The sequence below is a fragment of the Trachypithecus francoisi genome, unplaced genomic scaffold (genome assembly GCF_009764315.1).
Source record: "Trachypithecus francoisi isolate TF-2019V2 unplaced genomic scaffold, Tfra_2.0 Lachesis_group1, whole genome shotgun sequence".
Taxonomy (NCBI): Eukaryota; Metazoa; Chordata; class Mammalia; order Primates; family Cercopithecidae; genus Trachypithecus; species Trachypithecus francoisi.
Genome location: NW_022681454.1, coordinates 111,628,037 through 111,645,861, shown reverse-complemented (window position 1 = coordinate 111,645,861; position 17,825 = coordinate 111,628,037). Strand labels below are relative to the sequence as shown.

Below are 17,825 nucleotides of genomic sequence, written 5' to 3'. Positions count from 1 at the left end.
ATTAGCTCTCAAAAAATTTAATTTCACTGTTTCAGTGATCACCCTTGTTTTTAATGATTAAATGTGAAATAATTAAGAGCCAACGTTTTCAATGATTTTTTAAACATTATTATTTACCGCTTTTGTTTTATTATTATTATTTAACTACTCTACTAAATATGACTATTTAAATTGGATAATCCCTCCAAACTACTAGTTAAAACATCTCTTTCTCTCTTTTTTTTCTTTTCTCTTTTGCATTTTGGAGTTTGAAAAATTATTTTCGTCTGATGGTGTCCTTTCTACTTTATCTATAGTAGCTGAACATTTTCAGCATTCCATGATTTTTTTAAGTAGTTGACACTTCAGTTCTCTGCAGTCTTTTCTGCAGTAACTTGAGCAATATTCAAATACAAGAAATTGTTTCCAAATATGTTGACAGTGGAGAGAATTAAAGCTGGTTAAGAACATAGGAGAATTGGGGTTTTGAATGTACACTTGTTTAGGGATAAAAGCTGTATTGATGACCTTATTTCCAAATATGATATCACTTCAACAGGATAGCAAAATGAAAATGTAATAATTTGTATGATTTTAGTTTGAAATGTGTGAACATGTCTACAGAAAAATATAATTATTTAATAATCTATATGGTCAGTTACTCAAGTAAATGAAATCATTCATGTAATTCTTTGAATATATAGATACCATTTATTAATAGGAACCTACTTTGGGACTGGTGAAATTTAACCTGCTTTGCCTGGTAGTAAAGGTTACACAAAATTGCAAACTATCATTATTTTAAGTAAGAGAAGGCACAGGATGTCATAAAAGGACAAAACGTAATTAACACTTTGTATTTGGGGGGCGGGGGAGAAAAGTGACAATCAGAGGGATGGCTCATGCATATACCAAATGTTTAAAGCATCTTCCCATAAATGTGTTAAGCTGACATTAAGTTGGGAAAATGCCTCCTAAGGGAAATCTCAGCTTGAAACAAAAATAATATTTAAAAAAATTCCATTGCTAAGAGAAAGTAGTAGTTTATGCTAATCTACTCTTTCTGCAAAGTGATGTCTTTGAATTAATGATTCTAACCCATCAGCTGCTATTTATAATTGTAGAAGGATCCAAAAAGTTTGGAAATATGTTCATAATCAGAAAATGAAGCACGCTGTAGACAGCTTTGAAAAGGACAGTTATCCCTCTTCCACTTGTCTTCTTCACATACACAGGCATCCGCAGCTATTCCATTGAAATCAATGCTTTACTCCATGAAAATGTGCAATCAGATTGAAGATTTTTTAAAGCCTAATATTTTGTTTGTGTGCTGCATATGAATACTTGAAGTACTAAGAATGAAGAGAAATATGCCAAGATATTTACATGTAGTAGTTACTTAAGACGAAATTACAGAAGGTCACTTTGTGAAAATTTTATGATTTGTATTAAGCAAAATTATTTTGAGTAACTTCTTCTTCCACATTTCTGCCTACAGTACTATAGAAATGATGTAATAATGGGCTGAATAATACCATTCTTATTTCCACCTGACTTAATACCTGGAAGAATTTTGAATGTTATTATTTAGTCCAGGTTAATGGCACTATTAGAAACTTAATATTTAACACCTATAACTTTTCTCTTGCTTCTAAATTAAATCTAAAAACATCTCTCTATGTAACACAGGCCTGCAATTAAGGGAGCAGGGCTAAAATGAAGTTCTGCGTTTCTCAGGCTATCATGATACATCTTTGTTGTCCCTCACTCTTCTTGGGCACTTGTTTTCCTCCTTATTCAACCTCTTTCAAGAGACAATCATAATAAGCATTCATTCCTTTATATATGCTCTGAATTTCTTTACACCTTTCTTTTGATCTTACTTCCCTATAAACCCTCAACCCTGGTTAAATCCAGGTTGACACCAAGTTTATGCCTATACTACTGAAAATAAATCTATCTTGGACCAGTGTTTAAGTGTTCTCACTTTAAAACCTGGCCATAGACCCCAAGGGGACCCTCAGTGGTGCCCAGACGTTGCATTACAAGTTTTATTTTATTCATAATCCTACTCTTCTGTATCATTTCCTCTCTCTTCAAACTACCACACAAATTATCTCATCCCTACTCTCAGCTGATGATCTTGTTTCTTATTTCAATGAAAAAAAAAAAAAATCAACCCACAAAGAAAACCTTTCACATACTCCTCTTATTACAACTGCCACTTCAATACAATGATAACAAAATAAAAATAAAATAGTAACCACAATTTTAAGTATGTGAAAATATCTACAGAAAAAATGTAATCATCATAACAATGTTTATATACGAAAACCTAAAAGATCTGTACCCATTCCTTCTCTTCAGTGTTGCTGCATTGCACAGCCTCTGGAAAAGCATGGTAAATGTGAATGGTGCCCACGGGAGTTGTTCAGTGAAAAATGTTCAAAGCTATTTGAAGCAACTCTGCCCCTTGACATCATCTCTTGCTAATCTCCCCCTTTGCTAACTCTGCTGCAAAAACAATGGAATCCTTGCTATTCCTCAGAAATGATCAGGCTTTATCTGTGCTGTTTCCTCTGCCTGGAATAGTCTTCCTCAAATTGTCTGTATAGCTCAATCCATCACAACTTTTTACCTTAACTCAAAATACTACCTTCTCCATTAGATGATGGCTGAGTAATCTATTTAATTTTGCAACCCATATCCCTTGATTCCACTCTATATTTCTGCTTTATTTTTCTCCATATTTCTAATCACCTTCTAATATATTACACAATTTACTTACTTCTTTTGCATGACCTTGGACTCACCCTGCTAAAATGTAAGCTCCCTGAAGGCAGGCATTTTGCTGTTTTCTTCAGTGCTGTATCCTCACTGTTAATAAAATTAATTAATAAGCTGTGTGCTGCACATTTTGATTGTCAATAAAGTAAGACTTCGGAACACAAAATTTAGCAAAGCAAGTGCCAAATCAACAGAAATGGCACATTTTATATAATGTGAATGAAAACTTGCTGGTTTTTCCATTAGTCCCCTTTAAGCAGCAAAGTAGACCTTCAGCAGGGTCAAGAATATTAAAGGGATGTGTCTCAATTGACCAAAATAGCTCTACTTAGGATTGGAAAGTTCAAGACTGTAGAGGCAATGCCATTTCTATGCTATTTCTTTTTTCAAAAGAAAAATCCATTTGTAACACAGAGTCCTCCAGAGATTTATCACCATTTGCTAGGCTTCAGTCCAAAAAGTGTCAAGACTGACCTAGCCAATTTCCAGGGTCACATAATCATTACTTTTATCACTTATGAAAACAAGAAGACAATTTCAGTCCCCTAAACACAGTGGAAAATCAATGATTCTAGGATCATTTTCAAAGTTGACAATATGAATCCAAGTCCTTATTAAAAGGAGAAATAGATAATGAGATATATTCTCTTTAGCACCAGTGTCACTCCCTAGAAGTTGTGCATTTAGGAGGAGAAATCAGTACTTTCAGTTCAACAAGGTACTGTTTAATGCATTATCTCTTTACTACAAGTGCATTACTTTATGCAGTCATTATTTTATTTTTTTCTTTTCACACTAATTTATTAAACACCTATGATGTGTTTCTTTAATAATATTTTTATTTCCTTTAAAATTATTTATTAAATGCCAACAATGTACCAAGTACTATGCTAAGCACTGGGGATATATTATCCCAAATATATTGTGGGCTGGTTTTACAAGTCATATTTCCTGGATCGCAAACATAGGATCATAAAAATAGAGAAAATACCATTTGCTGGTTCTTCCCCCTCTTTATATTGACACCTTCATTCACTTTTCAAGTTTCTGCCCAGCAATTTGTGTAAAGTCCAGGAAATGATTCCTATATGTTTATGAGCCAAATCCTCTGCACCTCCATTTTTCTTTTTCTTTCTTCTTTTTTTTTTTGAGGGAGTTTCACTCTAGTTGCCCAGGCTAGAGAGCAATGGCACGATCTCGGCTCATCGCAACCTCTGCCTGCCGGGTTCAAGTGATTCTCCTGCTTCAGTCTACCAAGTAGCTGGGATTACAGGCATGTGCCACCACGCTCAGCTAATTTTGTATTTTTAGTAGAGACAGGGTTTCTCCATGTTGGCCAGGCTGGTCTCGAATTCACGACCTCACGTGATCCGCCTGCCTTGGCCTCAAAACGTGCAGGATTACAGGCGTGTGCCACTGCGCCCAGCTGTCCTCTTTTATTCTCTGGCCCTCTGTGGTGTGTCAGGTCTCCTGAAAAGTAGCTGTCAGTGCCTGACCAAAAATGCAGCACCAGGATGCTTCTTATGCTCACCTATCGTTTCTTCTACCTCTGCATGTGAAGCTTTCAGCTGTTTGCTCATTTTTTAAAGATGTGGTTATATTCACAAAGGAGCACTGCAATGCATGCTGGCACCAAGGTGCTGTGATAATCAAAATCAATCCATTGGAGCAGTGTTCTTTCAAGAAAATCTGTCCCCTTTTGTGAGGTTACCTACATTGTATGCTTTCACCATAGTGTTCATCTGTGTTCCTAGGATCTAAGATAGATTTCCTAGAAACTATTTGCAGCATATCAAGTGCCAGAAGATTAGAAGTGATAATGACAATTGCAGAGGATTTAATAAGAAGACTATTTACAAAGGAGTAAGTAGGGTATAGAGAAATGCTTAAGTAGTATCCTAAGACTAAACACAGTGCAGATGGAGAGCTATGAAATTCCAAAGTTTGAAGGGGCAGAGGGGAGAAAAGATCACCAGGGTTGAGATGGAGAGAGTTATATGTGATGTGGGATTGGGGACACTTTGACAGTTGTTTTAACCTTTGATTGAAGGAGTCTGACAACTTTAGATGGCATTGCATAAGAAGATTTGATAGAACAAATATCCCAGCTTCACTCTTTCTTCTCTCTGATCTCCTACTAGGATTCTCCATTTGCCAGACTCAACTGGAAGCAAGAAAGCAAGAGAACCCCTTGAAACAGTTCACACACTCTGGCCCCTAAGTTATACAGCAGGGTGGAAAGAGGTGGCAGTGGTAACGGACAGGCCACTCTTATTCCAGATTTTAGCTCTGCTCCATCTCTGTGGAATATATTTTGGAATATACATTCCAAATAGGAATATATTTTGCTGTCGCTCTAAATCTCCTGTCTGCTTCAATACTTAGCTAAAGTTTGTGGTCCCTGTGCTTGCATTTCCCAAAGTTGATATTTTTCCCAAAATGATCTATGTACCTTTTCTCAAGAAATTAACACTTAAATAGAGTTCATGGCTTCGTAGCCACTATTTCAAGCAGAGGAATTATTAACTCATCTATTCCCCTCAACTATGTAATCCCCTAATATTATTAACCTGATTTACAGATGAGAAATTTGAGGCACAGAAAAATAAATCTCTCAAGGTCATACAACTAATAAGTGGCAAAGCCAAAATTCAAATCCAGCCAACCAGCCTCCAGACTCCAAGTTCTAGTACTCTGTTTGGAATAATAAATATTTTATTATGTACTTAAAATAGTCTATATAATTATGTGAAAAAGGAAATAATGTCTCTACACGAAGAGGTTAGGTTCTATTGGCAGAGATACTCAAATGTAATAAAGTTTTAATATAGAGATATTCATGTAAGACTATAAGGGCCCAAATCTACCTAACCAACCTCAGTCTAGGGTGGGAGAAAAGAATCAGAGAATGTACCCAAGAGGAAATCATTACTGATATTTGGAGGGCAAAGTTTAGTAATTTGTACTTTAACCTGAACACAACAAGGAACCACTGGATGAGTTAATGTTGGTGGATTACATAATTAGGTTATTACTTTTAAAATAACATTCTGAGGGTAAAAGTGCAGATATGAATTGTAGTGTAAATATACCATTTAAAAATTATTTGTATATGTCAATGTGTATTTAGGTGTATGAATGAATACTTATTTGTCCTGTTTTTATGATTTAAGCTTATTATTAAACATTCAAACATTTTTATATGAATTTTATGGGAAATACATGGGATCTAGTAACGTTATCTTTTAAGGTGATCCTTAGCATATACATGTATTATATAATATAATTTCTATCATATAAATTATATTATAAAATATATGTAAATATTATATATAAGTGTATATAAGTATATTCAAATTATGTATATATATCAATTCTACTCTGAAACTAAAACAAACTGATATAAACAAACTGATTCAAGAATTCAAGATGTTTATTTTTTTCGTAATAATCATTGATCAGGAGTACTTTATTCCTTTCCGTATTTTATGAGATTATGACCTTGTTTGGAATACTTTTGATTCTGAAGTTCACATTTATTAACTGTTATTTAAAATCCATTACAAAAATCATTATTGGAAGCATCAATACTAATTTCCATTTGATTATTTTGGGTATCGGAAAAATTTACCAACATAAAGTCAGTGAGTCAAAAACTTGCTTGTGCAGCCATATCACTAGAAATATGACTGTAACACAAGCAGTAATTATCCACATTCCATTCTTATCAAAAGCTTCCTAGACACAATTTATTATGTTCAATTGCATTTATCCAATTACTAATAATAGCCCAAGGAAGATTAAAATTGTAGCCCCCTAGATATAAATTTCTTATTTTAATTTCAATATCTATTAAAGAAATGTTAGTAGGATGAAGACTTCAACCTCTATAGATGTTCGTGTCAAGGATATCATTCTTTTCTGCTAGGAAAATGCTTAGAAGTTAAAATTAATAATATATTTTTTAAAAACTTAAATAATCTTAGGTTAAAATTCAACCAAAATTAAGACACTTCTATCTGATTTCAACAATTGTCTCCAGGTTTCAAACTTCATGAAGGTAGAAGCCCTATCTTAGACCCAGTGTATCCCCAGTACTTAGCAAAGTGATTGACAGAAGTCATGAACTGAAAAACAATTATTTCAAATGTAGTTGAACTTAATTGTTTTGATGTGCATTTGGTATTTTTCATTTAAATGACTGTAGTCTCCTATTTTCTATACGGTATTCACTGGCTACTCAATACATGACATTTAACAGTCACATATGTGACGTAATAGTATCCAGCTAGCAAAATAGGTATTTACTATGTTAATCAACTTTACAGGATAAGTATTGAGCAGTGTTTTACCAATTTTTTCCTCTGTTTTCTTAGAATTTAAACCAATAGACATCTCACAAGAAGCTCCTAAATCTTTTTATACTTATTAGAAATAGGCAAAGATCAGCTCTAGCAGTCAGGTTTCCAAGCGTTTAAAGTGACATGAGCCACTTTAAGTTATTTTAAACAAGAAGACTTTATTTAATGATTTCAGTGCTTCCAAAATCTTTGGAAGGACTCGTGGAGCAGATTCTATGCTGTATTCTGCAGGGACTCTCAGAACCATATAGAACTGGTTCCCTGGGGGAGCTGCCATTTCTGAGACTACCACAGGAGCTCTGTTAAAAACAATAAGTCTCTGCCACTGCCCTGAAAATGGGCACCAAATACTGCTGGAAAAAACCTGCTTATTTGCAAGAACTTGCTGCCAGCAACAGGAGCCAGGAGCTGGATTTAGGATTTAGGATTTGACTTCCTACTGCCTTCTGACACTGGTCCTGAGTACTTCTAATAGGCTGAAACTCATTTTCATAAAAAATGATAGCTGCAGAGGAGTCTGAGAAATGTAGACTTTGTTTTATAACCTCTCCAAGGGGAAAAAAAAAAAAAGTGAACAGGAGATTCAGTTTAGAAACATGCATATTAAAATCAATTCCCTTTTGTAAGTCAAGTGTCTTCATTTATACTTTGAGGAGGGGAGGGGTCACAGTAGAAGCAACTTAGTTAAAAAGCCAAAGCAAAGACGATGAATCTAGACAACTTGGGTAGAAGTATAGCTCTGACACTTGTGAATATAAGCCAGCTATATGCCTTCTCTGAGCCTCTGTTTCCACATTTTAGAGGAGCATCCAGTCCTCCTCATAGAATGATTACGAGAATCATATTAGACATAAATGTAAAAGTACTTCATAAATATTGATACAGACATGAGGCAGGAAAATACTAGGTAGAAGAAGGAGGTTCCGAACAAGGGCCACACCCTCAAGCCTGGGACCACGGCGCAAAGTGAGAACATGCATTCCTGTTTTCCCACTTGAATGTTGTTTTTTGGCCTGTCCCGCACCCCATCCTGTACCCATAAAAACCCCGGGGTCTACTGGCAGAGGGGCAGCAGAGCCGGAGAGCCGCTGAGCAGCAGAGCAGAGCACCAGAAGAAAGAAGAGAAAAAGCAGCTGGATGCCAGAGAGTAGCAGTTTGACTTCACAGGGCCAGCTTGACAGCAGGACTCTGGAGAAGTGTTCGGCCACGGATAAACAATAAAATCCCCCACATTCACCACCCTTCAGTTCCTTCATGCGACCTGATTCTTTCTCGACACTGGACAAGAACTTGGGTACCAAGAGGGTGGGTGCAAAAGGCTGTCACCTGACCTTCCACTGAGCTGTTAAGCCATCCATGGACGGCAAAGCTAAAAGAGCACACTGCAACTATCTTGCCGGTGCCCAGAAACACTCATGCCGGCCCCTGCACCTGCTCATTCACCTGCATGCTCCCCGTCCTTTGAGGAATTGAGAGTTGTGGGCTGAGTACACGAGCCAACCCAAGGGGACTATCCCATTTCAATATCAGGTACTAAGCAATTAAAAGAAGATATGATCAGTAGGAGTTATCAAGGGAAAATTAAATGACGTTATATTTCAGTTGCTGCTACAGCTTCAGTGCTAAATACATTTTATTTTATTCTAATTTTTGAAAAATGGTGATCTCTTTTATATAGTAAGTTACTGCAATGTCTCATTTCACAACCAACTGGGATTTAATGGACTGGAAACATTAGATCAAGTTAAACCCCTCTAAATATTTGTGATATAATGTCTTATTGTAGTATAGACTCCATAGATCCTATAAGAGACATTGTTCTAATAAATAATTAAAGCCATATTTGAATTTATTTGTTTTCTGTCATTTATGTGTCTATTTTTATAGAGTCTCGAATGCTTCCTATATTTACATTGGAAGGCTTTTCAAATTTTGTAATTTTTGTGATCTTGTGGAGGTATGGTGCTTGGTTGATTTTCTAGTTGGTCAAGTCTCTGCGAAGTAGATATTAAGCCCTGGACAGTAAAGAATAGAAGCTTCTCGGTCAGTAAGCCCCATGATAACAGCTAAAGAGTTGCTAGGGAATTACTTCTCACTTTGTGTTGTCATTTAGATTGAAAAAGCATGAACTCATAATTATGTAGTGTGATTTACTATTTTGATTGAGCTCCAGTTGCCAGTGTGATAAGATGACCTTATAACAGTATAACACTGGACCCCTAGAAATCAATAAATATAGTAGAATTTTTTTTACTGCCCCTCCTCCCTACTCACCAAATCAGTCGCTTTTTACCTTTTGTTTTTTATGAAAGTTCTTCAATTCATTTTATTACTTATCAAAAGTGAAATGTCTCTTTTTTTTTTTTTCCTGAGGGATATCGTTGTTTGATATTTCGATACTTTTTGCTGATTTTATTTTTCATTGTTTTGTATCTAGGACACTCACATAATCTATCTAACCTTCTAGGCCCCAAATTTAGAGTAAAATTTATACAGTTGTAGAGAATGAGGACCAACAAAGTGATTACTAAAGACTATTAGGATTTGTACACTGTTGATTTTGTCACTTTTCACATTGTGGGACAAGTTTTATAAAACCTCAGTATGAATCACTTGAGAGAGTAAAAAGGAGAATAACAGGTTTGATTCCCTTTTCTTGTGAATCAGGAGCACCTCTCTAGGCACATTCATACAAATTCTATTTACCAGACAGAGCTCTGAGTTTGGACATGTTTGTCTCTAGATTTTTCTCATAAAGTACATTTCTGTCTCACACCCAATGCATCCACAAGCTTGCAACGTCATGGACGCTGGAGGATTGCTTATCCTCAAAACACATTGTGATCACTCATTGGGGAGCATGGAACAAACCTGAGAGAACTAAGGCTGTCCCAGTACATGTCCCCTAATGATATCAGGGTAACAACTGTTGCCTGTCTTCTCTGGTAGTTTCCAAGTACTTTTATTACTGGACTTTTCCAGCTTTGCCTTGTATTGGAAACACAACTGCTAGGAAGAAGCATTTTTCTTCTGCACAGATCAAGAAATGAAATTTTCCCCAGTGTCTAGCAAAAGACTCTAGCTCATTTTACAGCATTGATTTCATTATTCAGTCTTCTACAGAGTCATTTACTGTAATAGATGTTAGAAAACACCCACAGTCTTGAAGAAAGAGAGGTAACTTTGGCTATACAATGAGGGTCATTACATGAAAGGAAGAATGTTGGAGACTTGTGAAAAATTTAGGGTTCATCTTCTGAGCTGAGTATAGTGTATGACTAAGGCATTGTAGATATGTGATCCATTCACTATTTGCTTATTATACCAGACTGAATTCTTTTCCTATGCTGGGTACCATGTAATAGAAAATATAAATGGCAATTGTCAAGTCAACACTTTTGTGTTCTGTTTATTGATTCAATCAGCTTTCATATATGACTGTGCATTGTCATTTATAACCTCAATTGATGACATTCAATCCTACAAGGAGTCTTTTAAAGCAGATAAGCATTTAAAGGGAGGGATATAAAGAAGCAGAAATTAGAAAACTGCAGATCTATTTTATGTACCTAGCAATATAATCCCATTCTTTGACAATTTTTTTTATATTCTTGTTTAAATTTATACTTGTTTTCTTTTAGAGTTGACAGTTTACCCAGGAATCTCATAGTAAAGTGTAGGTTTTATAAAAATAAATTGAGTTGTTTAGGTTCAAAACCAAGGAGAAAATCTTAACCTTTACCTTTCCTTTATCCTGGATGTCTAAAACATCACTGGATCTTGTATGGTATTAATCTCTTGCCTTTGAATCTGACCATAAATGATTGAATTTAGTTACCTATCTTCACCTAATTGGCACCATATCACCTAATTGGCACCATAGAAGTAGTTTCCTAATGCATAGCCTTTATTCATTTTCTCCCCCTTACAGTTTATCTTACCATGTTGTCACTCAGAGCAGATCTTGGTCCTCCAGGCTCAGAGGGCTTCCTTATCTACCTTGTTGAAATCAAATTAATCCCAAATCCTTCGGTTTAAATGTAAAAGCTCACCACTTCATTATTCATACTTACCTTTCTGATTTTCTTCAACACCACACACACATACACACACAACACACACACATGTACACACGCATTCTATGCACTTTCATCCTTCATAGTTGGGCGCTTCCTCAAATGACACCTTTCCCCACGCCCCATATTTATCCAAGGAAAGGCTAATTTCACTTCTTATCTTCTCCCAAAACTTTACATATTCAAAATTTTAAATTAATCTCACCCACACACCACATGCCCAAAGTAATGACTATATCTGTTATGCCTTCAGAGTTCTATAAGATTATGAGCTGCTTGAAGATAAAACCTCTACCTTGCTGGATTTTTAATTCTCAAATTTAACATAGAGTTCAATGTATTCTAAATAGATGTTGGTGGAAATGATTTTCACTGAATTAATTGGCCATGTTCCATCACGATGTTGCTCTGGCTTTCTTTTAGGAACATGGAATACCAATCAACATGGGCTATGCTGTGGCCCCACATCACTCAGGGGTCTACCCGGTTCACATTCAGCTGTATGCAGCTTGGAAGAAGGTCTGGGGTATTCAAGTCACCAGCACTGAAGAATATCCACATCTGAAACCTGCCCGGTACAGAAAGGGCTTCATTCACAATAGCATCATGGTGAGCACAAAGGGCCATGTATATTAAAAGATGTTATTATCTACGTGTGGAATGAAAACAGAGGGCCCTTTCCTCTAAGGATGTAACTTCAAACCTCTTTTACATGATTATCAGAAATGACCAACATATCTCAATGGTGACTGGTTATGCATTAACACATCTTTTGGCTATAGGCTTGCTCCTAAGCTGTGGAGTGGCTTTGGCAAATCTAAAACAAGCTGAAACTAACAGGAATGAATTATGTATAGATTATCCACTGTAGTTTCAGTGTTGAAATTTTGCCTGGGGGTTCTGTACTTTTCCTAGGAAATTTCTCATTATCTATTTGGTTGGGTGGTTTTACTGAGAGTTTTACAGGCAGAGTAAGGCTCCATGGATCAAGAAAACACCTCTCAAGTTGTTATTCTGTTAACAGACAGAATGTAACAAATAGCATCTGAGAGTTAAATTTATCCACTCAGTTTATTTTGGCTTTCAGACACACAAAAGTATCTAAGAATACTGCTCTTTTTTGTTTTTGTTTTTGTTTTTGTCTTTTCCTTACATACTCCAAAAAGGGAGGTATGTGTTTTTCTTTTCAGATATAGTAATTGAAAAATAATAGGATGTAGGAATCCTATAAGCAACAATAAAACCAACTGGATTTTAGATGGCAATTTACAATCATTCATTTGTAAAAAAAAAATATATTACTCACTTTGAGATAAAATAGACTATTTTAAAACAAGTATCCCTACTTCTAGTGACTTAGATGATGTTTTCATAATTAGTTGCCAAGATCAGAGCATTGGTTTACAAACTGTTCTCACTCATTTAAATATTTACACCTTCCTAATTCATTATTCATATTGCTGTTAAATCCATCTATCATCTATCTATCTATCTATCTATCTATCTATCTATCTATCTATCTATCTATCTCTCTATCTATCTATCTATGATTTATTTTTCTATCTAACCACTATCTGTGAGTAAAGCAACCGCACACACACATATCTAACCAGAGCTGACACACAATATTTATTAGTCGTGAAGCTTTATTTTATTGTAAATTGGTACCAGAAGGCCTGAAGAAGTCTCAAATTTAAGAGAAGCTATTGGCAATGCAAATAGTGACATTGATGGCCACAGAAATCCAGAAGGTATAAACAGAATTACTTACATAATTTCAAATCATAGTGAAAATACCTAAGTTTCTCTTTACCTTTCCTTTATCTTCTATATCCAAAACATCACTGGATCTTGTATGGCATTAATTCCTTGCCTTGAATGACCATTCAACATATTATGAAATAAAAGCATTCTTTTTAACCAATATTATGCGCATTTATTTATCTTAAATTTAAGATTAACCCTTATGATAATTAAGCAAATAATTTAAAAAAACAACTCTAGGCAATTAGATGCATTTGTCCATTAAATTACCAGTAGTTTGTTATTCAAAATATGGTTTTGGAATAAAATTATTTTTTTGCTTTCTTTATTAAACATTCATATTTACAGAAGAAACAACCACAAAATATACCAGAAGTAATCACTAAATAATTTGACTACTATGTGATAAAATTTAAATTCAGAGTGTAGTGAAAACAAAGCCAGCGTGGAAGGGGTTATGAAAACCAATTGTTTGAATCCCAGAACTTGAATACCTTTACAATGCAGGACTTGATTTTAGAAGCAAGGAGAGTGATGGCCTAATGGCATGAAAGATGTAACCTTGGAGAATTTCCATCTTTGGATGAAATTAACCCTAAGAAGGCTTTGCATTTTCCATAATCATTTAACATAACACAGGTGGTGGGTTAGATTTATAAAACCAACTGAAAATTATTTTACCTTTATTTTTTATGCCTTTGATATGGAAACTTCCTTAATATTTACAGAATTACAACAAACATCAACTTGTGATTATAATAAGATTTTGACTTTAGCAACCAAGAAGATCTAATAGGAAATTACAATTTGCAGATTCTAAAGTTATGAGATAGTGGTGAAGTTCCTAATTAAATCATGACCGTGTGCTGTTTTTCCCCTCTTTTACTCAGGTCCTCCCTCGACAGACTTGTGGGTTGTTCACTCACACTATTTTCTACAAAGAATATCCAGGAGGACCCCAAGAACTGGATAAAAGTATCAGAGGAGGTGAACTTTTTCTCACAATCCTTCTAAATCCAGTATGTATTCTATGCATGCATCTTACGATAAGATTAGCGTTTTCAGATGTGTTTTATTTTCCTGTCTTTTAAACTAAATAATATTTATTTTCTTTATTTACAGCACATCTTACTGGTCATGCATTTAAATCTACATTAAAATACTTTTATTGATAACATTTGACTTTGGGGACTGATTTTTCAGTAGATTTGATTACAAAGTCAGGGTTTTTACTTTGTAATGTGGATAGTGAAAATGTATTTCTAGCAGTAAAAGAGTAGCGATGTTTTCCACTGTTAATTTTTTCAAGTTAGGTCTTTCAGCTTTATGAAGGTATAATTGACAAATAAAAAGTTTATTTTTACAGTACAACATGATGCTTTGTTATATGTAGACATTGTGAAATAATTAAATCAACCTAATTAACATACATCTCTCATTCTTACTATTTTTGTAACAAGAACATTTAAAATATTTATTATCTTAGCAATTTTTAAGTATACAATATGTTATTATTAACTATTAACTTATTCATCCCATCTAACTGGAACTTTGCTCCCTTGCACGAACTTTCCCCCAGCCACTGGCATCCTACTCTCTGGATCTATGAGTTCAACTTTTTTTCTTTTATTTTTGAGAGGGAGTCTCGCTCTGTAGCCCCGGCTGAAGTGCAGTGGCGAGATCTCGGCTCACGGCTAGCTCCGCCTCACGCCATTCTCCTGCCTCAGCCTCCCGAGTAGCTGGGACTACAGGCGCCCGCCATCATGCCTCGCTAATTTTTTGTATTTTTAGTGGAGACGGGGTTTTACCGTGTTAGCCAGGATGGTCTCAATCTCCTGACCTCATGATCCGCCCGCCTCGGCCTCCCAAGAGTTCAACTTTTTTAGATCTTACATATAAGTGAGATCATGAGGTATTTGTCTTCCCGTGCCTGACTTACTTTGCTATGTCCTCCTGGTTCATTTATGTTGTCACAAATGACAAGATTTGCTTCTTTTTTAAGGATAAATGATATTTTATTTTATATAGAGATACATACATGCGCCACATTTTATTTATTAATTCATCTGTCAATTGACACATAGATTGATCATATTTAGGCTATTGTGAATAATGCTGCAATGAACATGAGAATGCAGATGTGTCTTGAACACACTAATTTCATTTCCTTTGGCTACATTCCCAGTAAAGGGATTGTTGGATCATATGGTAGTTTTTAAGGAATCTCTATAGTATTTTCCATAATAGATGAAGTAATTTATATTTCTACCAAAGGTGGTCAAATGTTCCCCTTTCTCCACATCTTTGCCAACTTTGTTATCTTCAATCTTTTTGATAATATTCATTTTAACAGGTGTGAGGTGATATTTCATTATGGTTTTAATTTGTATTTCCCTGATGATGAATGATACTAGGATTTTTTCATATACCTGTTGGTCATTTGTATGTCTTCCTTTGAGAAATATCTTTTCAAATATTTTGCCCATTTTTGAGGGAAGTTATTCCTTTTCTTACTATTGAGTTGTTTGAGTTCCTGATATGTATTTTGGATATTAAGCATTTGCAGATATATGGTTTTAAATATTTTCTCTCATTCCATAGGTTGTCTTTTCAGTCTATTATTTATGTTCGTTGCTGTGCAAAAGCTTTTTAGTTAAGCTAAAAAAGCTTTTTTCTTAATGCAATCCCATTCGTTTATTTTGCTTCTGTTGTCTGGGCTTTGGGATTTATATACCAAAAAAAAAAAAAAGAAGAAGAAGAAGAAGAAAAAGAAAAAATCAATGCCCAGTCCAATGTCAAAAACTTTTTTCCCTATACTTCCGTCTAATAGTTTTCCAGTTTCAGGTCTTTGATTTAAGCCTTTAGTCCATTTTGAGTTGATTTTTAAATATGGTGTGAGATAAAAGTCTAATTTTGTTCTTCTCTATGTGGATATTCAATTTTCCCAACACCTGTTTATTGAAGAGACTGTTATTTACTCATTCTGTGTTCTTGCAACCTTTGACAAAAATCAATTGACTGTAAGTGCATAGATTTATTTCTGGACTGTTTGCTTTGTTTCAGTGGTCTTTATGTCACTCTTTATGTCAGTACCTTGCTGTTTTTATTACCATAGCTGTGTAATATGGTTTGATGTTAGATAATATGATGTCTCCAGCTTTCTTCTTGTTTCTCAAGATTGCTTTGACTATTCTGGGTCTTTTGTGGTTCCGTAGAAATTTTAGAATTGTTTTTTATATTTCTGTGAAAAAGTCATTAATATTTTGACAAAAATGTCATTGAATTGGTAGATCATTGTGAGTAATATAGACATTTTAGCAATACTAATTCTTCCAATCCTAAGTATTTTTTTTATGCTATTGTAAATGGGATCCTTTTTTGTCTCTTTTTCAGATACCTTGTCAGTGTACAGAAACTACTGATTTTTGTACGTTGATTTTGTATACTGCAACTTTACTGAATTTATTAGTTTAACAGTTTTTTCAAGGAATATTTAGAGTTTTCTATATAAAAGATCATGTCATCTGCAAACAGAAACAATTTAACTTTTTTCTTTTCCAATTTGGGTGTATTTTTTTTTCTTTCTCTTGCCCAGTTTTTCTGGCTAGAACTTTTATTATTATATTGAATAGAAGCAGTTGGGGTGAACATCCTTCTCTTGCTCCTGATCTTAGTAGAAAAGCTTTCAACTTTGCACAACTAAAGATGACATTAGCTGTAAGTTTGTAATATATGGCACTAATTGTGTTGTGATGCATTTTTATACCTAATTTGTTGAGCTTTTTATGATGAACGGATGTTGAATTTTGTTACATGCTTTTTCTGCTTCCATTGAGATGATCATATGATTTTTGTCATTCATTCATCTTATTAATGTGGCTTATCACACTTATAGATTTGCATATATTGAAACATTTTTACATCCTAGGGATAAATCCCACTTGATTATGGTGTATTAACATTTTGATTTGCTATTGAATTTGGCTTGTTAGAATTTCATTGAGAATTTTTGTCTCTGTGTTTGTCAGAAATATTACCCTGTAATTTTCTTTTCCTATAGAGCCCTTAACTGGCTTTGATATCAGGGTAATGCTAGTCTCATGAAATGAGTTTGGGAGTGTACTCTCCTCTTAAATTTTTTGCAAGAGTTTGGGAAGGATTTGGTGTTAATTCTCTAATTTTTCTTTTTTTTATTTTGGATAACATACATCAATGACACTGTTAAGTCCTGAGCTTTTCCTTGCTAAGAGACCTCTAATTACAATTCATTCTCCTTACTCGTTATTGGTCTGTTCAGATTTCCTGTTTCTTCATGGTTCAATCTTGGTAGGTTGTATCATTTTGGGAATTTATCTATTTCTTCTAGGTTAACCTGTTAGGTATATCATTGTTCATAGTAGTCTGTTATTGTCCTTTGCATTTCTGTGGTATTAGTTGTAATATCTCCTCTTTCTCATTTTATTTGAGTCTTCTGTCCTTTTCCCTTAGTCTTGCTAAATGCATGCTAATTTTATTTATCTTTTTCAAATTCCAGCTCTTAGTTTCATTGATCTTTTATATTTTTCTAATCTCTACTTTATTTATTTTTGCTGCAATATTTATTTTTTTCTTCTTTCTGCTGACTTTGGACTTATTTTGTTCTTCTTTGACTAGTTTCTTGAGATACAAAATTAAGCTTTTTATCTGATATCTTTCTTTTTTCTTAATGTAGGCATTTAGTGCTATTTCCCTCTTAGAGCTATTTCAGAACTTCTTCACAAAACCAGTTGGTAAATTCTAGCACTGCTACAAATAAATTAGACTGCATCTCTAAATAATTTGTTTCTCTTATGATAGTCAGGAAAACCACATATTTTTA

General features: G+C 34.5%; 1 protein-coding gene across 3 annotated transcripts in view; it reads left to right on the top strand.

The window, feature by feature from the left end:
- The window catches only part of LOC117085819 (bifunctional heparan sulfate N-deacetylase/N-sulfotransferase 4), a 298,275-nt gene that overhangs the window by 164,375 nt on the left and 116,075 nt on the right, over nt 1–17,825 (top strand). For all 3 annotated transcript variants that reach the window (XM_033215105.1, XM_033215104.1, XM_033215106.1), the window contains 2 exons: nt 11,627–11,812; nt 13,858–13,986. In XM_033215105.1, the coding sequence (XP_033070996.1) occupies nt 11,627–11,812; nt 13,858–13,986 (315 nt within the window). The remainder of the gene's footprint in view (nt 1–11,626; nt 11,813–13,857; nt 13,987–17,825) is intronic.